At 54.4% G+C, this 11,575-nt stretch overlaps 1 protein-coding gene across 1 annotated transcript; it reads right to left on the reverse strand.

Annotated features, from left to right (window-relative positions):
• Nucleotides 1-2,954: 2,954 nt before the first annotated feature.
• LOC138069253 (MHC class I polypeptide-related sequence B-like) lies at nucleotides 2,955-11,228 on the reverse strand. Its single transcript, XM_068960476.1, has 5 exons — nucleotides 11,090-11,228; nucleotides 7,874-8,134; nucleotides 7,341-7,628; nucleotides 6,484-6,762; nucleotides 2,955-4,046 (listed from the first exon to the last, which is right to left on the reverse strand). The coding sequence occupies exons 1-5, from the start codon at nucleotides 11,157-11,159 to the stop codon at nucleotides 3,934-3,936; spliced, it is 1,011 nt and encodes a 336-aa protein (XP_068816577.1). The 5' UTR covers nucleotides 11,160-11,228; the 3' UTR covers nucleotides 2,955-3,933.
• Between the last annotated feature and the right edge of the window lie 347 nt (nucleotides 11,229-11,575).

Raw genomic sequence — 11,575 nt, forward strand, 5'->3', positions numbered from 1 at the left:
ACCAACGCCCAGAGTTTACCCAAAATCAAGTCCATTGAGTAGGTGATGCCATCCAACCATCTCATCCTCTATTGTCCCCTTCTCCTCCTGCCCTCAGTCTTTCCCAGCATCAAGGTCTTTTCAAATGACTCAGCTCTTCAAATCAGGTGACCAATGTATTGGATCTTCAGCTTTAGCATCAGTCCTTCCAATGAACACCCAGGACTGATCTCCTTTAGGATGGACTGGTTGGATCTCCTTGCAGTCCAAGGGACTCTCAAGAGTCTTTTCCAACACCACAGTTCAAAAGCATCATTTCTTCAGTGCTCAGCTTTCTTTATAGTCCAACTCTCACATCCATACATGGCTACTGGAAAAACCATAGCCTTGACTAGATGGACTTTTGTTGGCAAAGTAATGTCTCTGCTTTTGAATATGCTATCTAGGTTGGTCATAACTTTCCTTCCAAGGAGTAAGCGTCTTTTAATTTCATGGCTGCAAACACCATATGCAGTGATTTTGGAGCCCCCCAAAATAGCCACTGTTTCCACTGTTTCCCCATCTATTTGCCATGAAGTGATGAGACTGGATGCCATGATCTTGGTTTTCTGAATGTTGAGTTTTAAGCCAACCTTTTCACTCACTTCTTTCACTTTCTTCAAGAGGCTTTTTAGTTCTTCACTTTCTGCCTTAAGAGTGATGTCATTTGCATATCTGAGGTTATTGATATTCCTCCTGGCAATCTTGATTCCAGCTTGCACTTCTTCCAGCTTAGCGTTTCTCATGATATACTCTGCATAGAAGTTAAATAAGCAGGGTGACAATATGCAGCCTTGACGTACTCCTTTTCCTATTTGGAACCGGTCTGTTGTTCCATGTTCTAACTGTTGCTTCCAGACCTGCATACAGATTTCTCAAGAGGCAGGTCAGGTGGTCTGATATTCCCATCTCCCTCAGAATTTTCCACAGTTTATTGTGATCCACATCAAAGGCTTTGGCATAGTAAATAAAGCAGAAATAGATGTTTTTTTGGAACTCTCTTGCTTTTTCCATGATCCAGCAGATGTTGCCAATTTGATCTCTGGTTCCTCTGCCTTTTCTAAACCCAGCTTGTACGTCTGGAAGTTCTCAGTTCACATACTGCTGATGCCTAGCTTGAAGAATTTTGAGCCTAATTTTGCTAGCATGTGAAATGAGCACAATTGTACAGTAGTTTCAACATTCTTTGGCATAGCCCTTCTTAGGGATCAGAATGAAAACTGACCTTTTCCAGTTCTTTGGTTCGCTTCACTTCCTCATATGTAGAAAAACATTAAATCCTTTCACTGAACTCCCCTCTTCACCAAAAGCATATACACTGACCTTCCCTTCCTACGTCTTTGGAGCTGTTTCTCAGAGCTTTCTGAGGTGCTGTCTCCCAGGCTGCAGTCCTCATTTTGCCCCAAATAAAACTGAACTCACAAGTCTTAAGTTGAGCATCTTTTTAGCTGACAAGTGTAGTAGTCAGGGAAAAGAAAAAGCAGAATGAACTAAGTATGATCCATATATAAATAAAGTGGGAACTGAAGGGATGGGAAGAGTGAGAGAAAGCCGTGACCATCAACTATTGCATCAGCCTCTGTGTGATGTGACAGACAGTGGCTGTGACAGAAAAATCAAGCAGCAGTTCCAACAAGGCACCAGGTTTAGAGATTTGGAAATAAAAGCCAAAAGAACCAGCTAAAAATCATTCAAAGTGGTCACCAACGGGAAAGCAGAAATTGAGAAGAATCAGGATTATAATAAGAGTCTGTATCATGAGAAATCAGGCACAGATATTTGACTTCTTAATTTACAGACAACTGTGCCTTTGATTAAAATATCACACAAGAAAATGATTGAGGATGAAAGTTTTGCTTAATGAAAGCTGAGTACAACAAATGACACCTGAGTTTACTAAAATGCAAGAACACTCGAAACATGCATGCAAACTGCATGAATGACGTTAACCTAAAATAAAACCATGAAGAAATATATCATCCCATTCGGATAAACAGATATGGAATGAGTTCTCTATTTCCATTACCTTAGTGTGTATCGTGTGCACCAGGCAGGGAGGGGACAGGCCCTGCCTAGGGAGAACCCTTTATCACCTCCTGCTTCCAGTCAGGTCCTGCTGCACAAAGTGCTCCTGTCATCTGTCTCGGGTCTGTGGGAGGTGCCCCTTAGAACACGCGTGCCACAGATGCTTTACCTGGGTGGGGCTAAGCTTGTCCTGACCAAGGAGAGCACCGCTCACCTGTGTGCCCCCAGACCAGAAGTCAGGAAGGACTGTGGGTCCGATGGAGAAGTCTCACCTCCTGTCTGCCCTGTGGAAATCAGTCTGAGCTGATGGAGGGAGATGCTGCTGCTTGATTGATGCCTCCACGTTCTGGGTTCCTTTACCTTCTCAGTTCAGGACACTCACCCAAACAGTCATGGTGCCCTCGAAGCAGACTGACCCCGAGTCCTAATCAGAAGCCCCCAAACTCTGTCCAGTCCCCTCCCCCGACATCCCCCTTCAGCTCTGCTTCATCACATGAGGGTGACAGCTGTTCAGGGGAGGTTCCCCCCAGGGTCAGGCACTGAACACTGGCCCCAGGGGTCCCACTGCATTATCCCCCGGCCCTTTATGCTGAGCCTGCCAGACAGTGGGAGCTGGAGGGAGAGAGAGGTGGGGGATTATTAGAGCCTCCTCAAGGCTGAGAGAAAACTCTCCTTTTACCCAGAATCTTACACACTGTCCCTTCACAGCATGCGAAAGAAAATGCAATCCAGATGTGTATATTTAAAGAGCAGTTACAACTCTTAGTATGAAATGATACAGATGTTGCAGGCATGAAGTAACATATATGCATAAATCTCCTCATAGTCATCTCAGGAGAAGCCACAATAAGGAAACTGGCAGAAAAAGCTTATTGGTAATAATTTATTGTCCATGTGCTCTATTATAATTAAAAGCAAAAGTAATATTAGTTACTAGCGTGGTACTCTTGCCTGGAAAATCCCATGGACGGAAGAGCCTGGTAGGCTGCAGACCATGGGGTCCCTAAGAGTTGGAAACGACTGAGCGACTTCACTTTCACTTTTCACTTTCATGCATTGGAGAAGGAAATGGCAACCCACTCCAGTGTTCTTGCCTGGAGAATCGCAGGGATGGGGGAGCCTGATGGGCTGCCATCTATGGGGTCGCACAGAGTTGGACATGACTGAAGCGACTTAGCAGCAGCAGCAGCCGCAGTGTGGTACAGCTGCAATCACCTCAAATATATTATTCGTTTTAATCATCCTAACCATGACTGGAAATAAACACTAGTTTTTTCATTTCATAGAGGAAGAAATGGAGACTTCAAGAAGGAATGTGTTATATTCTAAATCAACTGCCTTCAAAAATAATAATAATAAAAAATGCATCTATATGGAATCTAGAAAAATGGTACTGATGAACTGTTTACAGAGCAGGAATAGAGACACCGACGTGGAGAATGGACTTGTGAGGGAAGGAGAGGGTGGGACGAATTGAGAGTGGCACGGAAACCTATCTATTTTCATGTGTAAAAAGCTGCTGGGATAAACAGATATGGAATGAGTCCTCTATTCCCATTACCTTACTGTGCACCAGGCAGGGAGGGAACAGGACCTGACTACGTACTCAACCTGGTGCTCAGCGACCTAGAGGGGTGGGATGGGGAAGGTGGCAGGGAAATTCCAGAGGGAGGAGATACATGTATACTTATGGCTGATTCACAGTGCTGTATGGCAGAAACCGATACATTATAATGGAAGTATTCTCCAGTTAAAAATAAAACATAAAATAAAAATAATTTAAAAATAACAAGATAAATAACAGAACACACACAAAAGAAAAAATGCTATTAAGATCAGAACTAGGAACTGAATTCAGGCCTCCTGGCTGCAGATTCTAAGCTTCCCCTGTTAGACTGATGGAGCCGGAGTCTGACACAAGGACTGAAATTCTGGGTGTGTGAGGCCATTATGCTCAGTTGGTTCCATCTGGAATTGATCCAGGTCTTGTACGCTAACAGGCTCTGGGGAAAAAGAAAAACCAATAAATCACTGACCAAGTGGTTGCAGAATATTGCTTTTTATTCCCTCAGAGATTCTCCTTCAGTTGCTTCAAAGTCAGATTCTGCGTTCCTCTGAGGGAAGACACACCTGTTCTTTTTTTGCCTTTTTCCCAGCTCTTGCTGAACTCCTCCCCTGACTCCATCAACATCATCACCTGTCCCTGCTGCCACCACCCTCCACGGCAGGGACAGAAGTCGCAGGACACAAGGACAAGATCCGGAGTGAAAACCCAAGGCCTTTCCGCCTTGAACCCAGATCCATTCTCTTATGCAACGCGAGGCTCCCTCACAGACAGGACCCAGCTCCATGTTCCTCTAGCCGGGGAGTGGTCACACACACAACTCCTTTCTCTCCTCAGTTCTCGGCCTCCTCACCCGCACAAGCACCTGCTCCACCGCTCGGCTCCACCTCAACCCTGACCTCCACCTCCTGCAGCCCCCCTCCCTGTCACCCCCAGCCCTGAGCCAGCAGCTCCAAAATAGAAAGGCCATCCAGAGGCCCAGGGGACAGCAGCCCTGTCTAGAAACACTGGGCTACCACAGACTGTCCCCCTGACCGCCCTGGAGCATCCCTGGCCTTGCCCCAACCCTCACTCTCGGCCCAGGCTCCTAGGCTGCACTTGGCCCTTGCTGCACCTTCCTGGGAATCCCAGCTCCACTCCAAGTGCTGGGCTGGGCTGAGGCAGAGCAGACCCTCCTGCCTTGCTCAGCCAGGGGGTCAACCAGGACTCGCCCTCACTACCTGCAGGGGATCTGCTTTTCAATGTGGATTGGGCTTCTTGAAAATTTCCCCAGAATGAGGCTGTACCTGGCCCCCTCTGCACTCTGGGACTGCCATCCCACCCGCCACCTCCCAGCGGGAGCGCCCCATTTGAATTCCTGTTTCATTCAATATGTGTGGAAATCCTATTAAGGTTTGTCACCTGAAATCATAAACAATTTTATTGCACACTAAAAACTTCAAAAGTGATTTTGAGAAATTAGCACATGATTTTCACAATTTTCCCAGCAAATGCCCCAATACATACAAGACAACCATTTCTGCCCCAGAGGCACCAGAACTGATGTTCCCCAGATAAGAGCAGGAGGAACTACAGATCTGCTGGGTCCCTGCTCTGGGTGTTACACGGACAGAGTCTGCTGCTGTGAGAACTAACCACCCTGTGTGCCCAGGCCGAAGGCCAACTGATGAGGGAATTAGGTTTGGGGATAAGAAACCATGCCCCCAACAAGGCACCTGACACAGAAGAGGCGGCCTCGACAGAAGGAGCCGAGTCTCTGCCACCTTTTTACTGTTCCACGTTCTGCCTTTGCTCTTTGCCACACACAAAGCTCTGCTGCTCTTTTCCTCTCCCCTCAACCCACTTGATTATGGGGAAGTAGTCACAGAGCCCATCCCTTCCTCCAAATCTACAAGGCAGTGACCACCATGAGGAAAGGAACTGACTCAGGGGGGCAGGGTGAGGCCACAGAGCGCAGACCCAGTGCCCTGCCCTAAAGAGTATCCCAAGGGGCTAGATAGGAAAAACCTGGAGACAGGGTGAAATCAGTGACCCCAATTGCCTGAGGACTGACTGGTCTCCTCTCGTCAAATGGTCAAGGGATATCAACTAGTCCTCCATATTACGGGGAAGGAGATCCCATGCATGGGGGCACTTGATGGGAACTTGAGAAAGGTGCAGGCTGGGGGTGATCCGGAAGAAACTGAACTCAGAAGCTGGTTCATGGAGGAGGAATTTGAGAGGTTGCAAGACATCTCTAAGTGGGGCCTGGCAAGGGGACATCACAGGCTCTGACCATCCACTGACCCCTAGTTTGAGTCTTATGATTCTTAATAATGACTTGGATTCTTAATAATGACTCCCAGGGGGGAGAAATGCAGACAGGCACTTAGATCATCACCTTTCCTCTGAATTCCTCTTCAGTTTTTACCCCCTCCTCACCAGGTACAGACGCTTTACTGAAGGTTCTCTCTGATTCCTGGATCACCTAGACCCTCCCAACCAGCACAGAATCCAACACATGCTCCCCAGACAAGCCCCGGTGAGCCTGACAGAAAACAAAGAGAGCTGAGAACAGGGCAGGGGGCTGAAATCCTCGTCGCTGCCGAATCTCACGCCGAGCGCCCCTGCCCAGATTTCTCACCTGGCCTCCCTGTAGCTGATGCTGTCTTCCTCTTCTTAATATAACATTAGACACAAAATCCGATGATAAAAACAACAACAACAGGAATGCTCACGATCCACCATGATATCTGGTGCACCAGGCTCTTTCCTGGAAAAGGACCTTATTATATACAACCCGGGCACCCCAGAGCCACAACCTGCTCTCCTCTCCCTGACCCTGGCCTCTGACCCTCCCAGGGTCACAACCGCCTGCAGGCCCACCCCAGTCTCACCCAAGGGTGAGAGGTGTGCACTGTGATTTCCACTGTGTTCCACAATGCACTTGACCTGCTCCTCCTCTCCTTGGGGAATTTTTATGGTTTCCCAGGTGTAGTAGGTCCCATTCCCATCAGGCAGGACACCCCCAGACTCCTGGGCATCCCGGCTCATGGGTTCCTCGTCCCAAAACCAGACCACTGAGATATTCCGGGGAAAGAAGCCAAAAGTCTTGCCTGTGAGGTGGACCATGCCCTCCGAGTCCTGGCTGCGGGTCACATTCACGGCTGGGGGCACTGTGGGGAGAAAGCACAGAGCCAGTGAGGCCTGAGGCCAAGCCCTGCTCCCTCGAAGGAAGACGGAGCGCACAGGGCTGCTCCTCCTCACTGTCCACCTCGGGCTGAGCCCTCATCCCCCCAGGCCTGCTCCAAGTTCTGCAACCTGGGGCTCAAGTCCTCTGGCAGGGAAGGGTGGGATGGGCCTCACTCTCTTGGATCCACTGTTGATGCTGGGGAGGGGGCTGTGAAGGGTGGGCTCCTGGGGATTAGAGGGAATTTTCTGGATCAGGCAGGCTGGGAGCCAGAGGCCCACCCCTATCTAAGGGCCTCCTCTGCTGCCTGACACCCACCTCCCCTCGTACAGTTTCTGTCAGAGGACCTGCTGCTCCCCTGGATGACTGTCACAGGGGCAGTTCATTTCCCCCCAACCCACCCATCTTTCTACAGTGGATTTAACAGAACGGGAAAGAAACCCCAGGACACCGTGCCAACAGAGCACATACGCACCCAGAGGACAGGGAGGGTCTCCGTGGGCAAGTCGGGATGGGAGGCTTTAAGAACAGGGGCAGAGAAAGGGTCTGGCCCAGCGTCAGTACCTGTCCTCTCCATGAAGCCCGTCCAGGATTCCAAGTAGCCCCGCAGTCTCCCACAAAGTTCTCCCTGCACGTGGGCCTGGTAATGCTTGCTTAGAAAGCTGTCTGTGTCCCAAGACTTCACCACTTCCATTGCCAAGGTCTGAGCCGAGGACTGGGGCAGGGCACATCCGTGGGCCTCTGGGGAACAGGAGAGGAGGAGCTCCCCGTTGAAGTGGAGAAGCCGGAAGCCCCAGGGGTGGCTGTCTTCATGGATCTTGCAGCCCACGGTCTCCTGGAGGGAATGGAAGCCTGCCCCATCCCCACCCCCATCAGTGACTCCTCTGGTCCCCAGGGCCTCTGTCCTCCCACCCAAGCGAGAAAGTCCAGATAGAGGGCTTTCCCTGCTCCCCTCCATGTCTTCCCTGTGCTGCTGAGCTCACAGAGCCCACTTCCTCACCCCCACCCCCAAGTTCAGAGGAAAGAGGCCCATGCTCCGGGCTGCAGACCTTCCGGGAAAATGGCCCACAGCACTCTTGCCCCCTCTGCACTCTCACCTCCTTTCTCCTTCTGCAGTGACAAGATCTCTGCCAGGAGTTTTCCAAGCTCCTTCCAGGTCTCGTTCAAGTCCTTGGACTCTGTCTCCCACATCTCTGCTTCCAGCTTTTCAGCCCACCGTCCCCAGGGCTCTGCCCTGCCTTTTTTGTGATCATAGTGCAGGAAAGTCTGATGATCCAAGTATCCCTCAGCAAAACACTCGGACTGCACAAAGCCATCCTGGGAGAGCACTTTGATGCTGTAAGAAAGACTGTGGGATCCTGGGGAAGGAGGAACCACAGATGAAACTGCTTTCTGGAGACAAATGCACATCAGATGTTTAACAGACGAGTTCTGTGTCCTGACCTGCTCCAGGTGCTGAGGACGCAGAACATGCATGTGTACAAGGGCCCAGAATGCGGACTTCCATACGGGAAAATGGGAAAGAGAAGGAGGGAGAGGGGACTCGAGGAGTGGAGGGAGAGGGTGGAGATGGACACACGTGTAGGACAAGTGCCAGGGCAGGGAGGCACCGGCTCCCTAAGGGTCCAGGCAGGAGGGCAAGGGGAGAGGCAGGAAGAGCAGGGTGAGGGGAGGTGGAGTCAGAGGGAGGGAAGGGCAGTGTCAGACCCAGGACCAGAGGGATCCCTGGTCAGAGTGGGGGCAGGTGAGATGGAGAGCGAGGGTTGCTGCCCCTGGTGCAGGCTCATCATGGACAAGGCGGGCTCCAGGGGGGCTGAGGCAGGAGGCAGAGGGGCCTGAGGGGCTGGGCTGTGGCCCCAAGAGATGAAGGTGGGCCAGTAACTGGGGGAAGTGAAGGAGTGGGCCTGGGTGCAGAGTGCAAAGAGGCATGGTGAGGCCCCAGGTGGGGAGGTGGCTGCACCTGCCAGTGTCCCCTGGGAGAGGAGTCAGTGGTATGCGCACAGGGGTCATGGAGAATAAAAATATCGGAGTGGCAAGAGAAGATAGAACTGAAAGCCAAGGTGCACACTGGGAAGCACCTACATGGTGGGAGGGGTTGGAGGGAGTGAGGTCACACCTCCACAGAAGGTTCGGGTCAGGCAGCCAGCAAGCAGGGGGTGAGCCTGGGAGAAGACTCCCTGTAGGAAAGGCCTGCTGACCAAGTGGCATAAACAAGGATTTCGGATACAAGATTGAGATAGTGAGAGCCCACTGGGGTCGTGGAACCAAAGAGAGGGTGATGAAGGCTAAGGAGGTGGGCAGTGGACCAAGGGCAGTATCCCTACTGTGGAGGAAGGGAAGAGACTGCAGAGGAGATGTGGTGAGGGCCTGGGATTGAGGGGCAAGGGATGAGCATGGCTCAGAGGAAAGAGGAGGGATGCCCTGGGTGAGGGAGGGTGAGAGTGAGGTGGAGATTCTGGGCAACCACAAGAGGGAGCCTGTGACTGATGAGAACTTGGTGAGGGCCCAAGGCACTCGGACAAGGGTGGGAGCAGGGCAAGGTGCTATGGGGGCAGCTGCAGAGGGACCAGGGCACGTGGAGTCCAGCACCTGTGCCCTGGAGAGTGGAGGAATCCAGAGGTAAGGTTCAGGATGCAGGAGTGGGGGAGGGGCCGTGTTGGGGGAAAGGCCCCCCCGTGGAGGAGGGCCAAGAGCAGGTGCCTGCAAGGGGCGGACGTAGGAGGGTGGATGTCAAGTGGGGGACAGGTCCTCCCCCAGGGGCTGGGCACTGTGCTCAAGGCCCAGGGATCATTGGCAGGAGAGCTCCCCCTGGTGATGGGTGGAGGGTGGAGGGGAAAATTCATGGGTAAAAGTCATCCCAAGAAAAGTAAGGTTAGTGAAAGCTGAGGGGAGGTAGGAGCCTTGCAGGTGACCAGTCCTCGCAGGAAAAGACCCATGAGGGGAGGGGAGGGACCTGTAGTGGGCAAAGGGATGAGGGTGGGGACGCCCTAGGAAGAGATCAGAGAGAGGTGGAGAGGAGGGGTCAGCAGGGAGGGTGGGGGGCTCGAGGGCTAGCAAGGGAGGAGGTAAGGAGAGATTCAGTCGTGGGACCACAAGAACAGCGGAAAATTAGAGTTCACGTTAGTGGGGGAGGGGGAAAGAAGGGGGGAGGGAAGGGGAGACCACGGAAATCTCAGGAAGAATCCTTTGGTCCCAAAGCCCTCAGACCTAACCTTCGTCAGTGATTCAGGGGCCGCTACAGTGCCCATAGCAGTAGGAAGAGTGTGGATCGAGCTTGCCCCTTCCCAGAGGCCCTGGTGACTAGAAAAAGGGCCCTAACTCTCGGGGCTGAGGACCCCCGAGCGCCGCCAACCTGGAAACTCCTTGTTTCCGGCGGCCAGAAAAGAGAAGAGACGGCAGAGCTAAGAATAGGAGAGGACAGCTTTCAGGGGCATAAGAGGGCGCCCCACAGACGGCTAAGAAGTGATCGCCTGAGCCTGGGACCTGGAAAAAAGCCATTTAAGAGAGCAACGGGGCGGTGGCGGGGGGAGTTGGTGGCGGGGAGGGGCGGTGGCGGGGGGGGGCGGTGGCGGGGGGAGGCGGTGGCGGGGGGGGCGGTGGCGGGGGGAGGCGGTGGCGGGGGGTGCGGTGGCGGGGGGGGCGGTGGCGGGGGGGGGCGGTGGCGGGGGGGGCGGTGGCGGGGGGAGGCGGTGGCGGGGGGGCGGGGGGGCGGGGGGAGGCGGTGGCGGGGGGGTGGCGGGGGGGGCGGTGGCGGGGGGGGCGGTGGCGGGGGGGGCGGTCGCGGAGGGGGGGCGGTGGCGGAGGGGGGGCGGTGGCGGGGGGGGCGGTGGCGGGGGGAGGCGGTGGCGGGGGGAGGCGGTGGCGGGGGGGGCGGTGGCGCGGGGGGGGCGGTGGCGGGGGGGGGCGGTGGCGCGGGGGGGGCGGTGGCGGGGTGAGGGTGGGCAGCGGCAGGGAGCGGGGTGGGGACCAGGCTGCCTTGTCAATCAGGAGAATCTGAGGACTGAGACATGTGATGAGGGCACCGGCGAGGGCAGGTGGGGCAGGGAGAGCAGAGGCTAGGAACTGGAAAGAGGCTGAAACGCGGGATGCAGTGCTCGCCACACGCCGTGTGAAGTTCCCGGCCGCCCCTGGACCTTACACCTCCCCGCCCCCCACCTTCCTCCCACCCCCCCAACTCCTCTATTCGCTCAACCCCAGCCGCAACTGAGACGGTCCCCGCGACGCTCGCCGAATCCCATCGAATACTAACCACCCGAACCCCTGAAACTACCCCGGGCTCCGTCCGGACTGAGACTTCAAAGAACCCCACTCACCGGCGGCGTTACCCAGGGACACTAAAACGGCAGCGCCGGCTAGACACTGCCAGACACAAGAGAGCCCCATGGCCCAGATCTTGTCTCCCTGCCAGAGGCTCCGGGACCGAAGGAAAGCTGGCGGGACCGAAGGAAAGCTGGCGGACCCGAGGAACCGCGGCGGAGAACTGAGCTGTGGTGAAGTCGCGCCAGCAAATCCATTCACCGGCCGGGGCCGTAGCCCTGGCCCCGCTTCCTGCCCGCCCCCGGCCCCCCCCCGGCCCCGCCCCGGCCCCGCCCCGGCCCCGCCCCGGCCCCGCCCCGGCCGCCCCCGGCCCCGCCCCCGCCCCGGCCGCCCCCGGCCCGCCCCGGCTCCGGCCCCGCCCCCGGTCCCTCTGCTTGGTTAGCCGGTCTCTTTCCGCTCCTCAGTTCAGTTCAGTTCAGTTCAGTCGTGTCCGACTCTTTTCGACTCCGTGAACTGCAGCACGCCAGTCTTCACTGTCCATC

The sequence above is a fragment of the Capricornis sumatraensis genome, chromosome 22 (assembly GCF_032405125.1).
Source record: "Capricornis sumatraensis isolate serow.1 chromosome 22, serow.2, whole genome shotgun sequence".
NCBI classification, from domain to species: Eukaryota; Metazoa; Chordata; class Mammalia; order Artiodactyla; family Bovidae; genus Capricornis; species Capricornis sumatraensis.

Excerpts from the sequence above, each read along its gene's own strand:
- LOC138069253 (XM_068960476.1), bottom strand. The coding sequence starts at position 11,159 with ATGGGGCTCTCTTGTGTCTGGCAGTGTCTAGCCGGCGCTGCCGTTTTA. Across the intron at positions 6,763-7,340 it reads GGGCTTCATGGAGAGGACAG|TGCCCCCAGCCGTGAATGTG; the intron begins GTACTGACGCTG and ends TTCTCCCCACAG. Across the intron at positions 4,047-6,483 it reads TGCACACCTCTCACCCTTGG|AGCCTGTTAGCGTACAAGAC; the intron begins GTGAGACTGGGG and ends CTTTTTCCCCAG.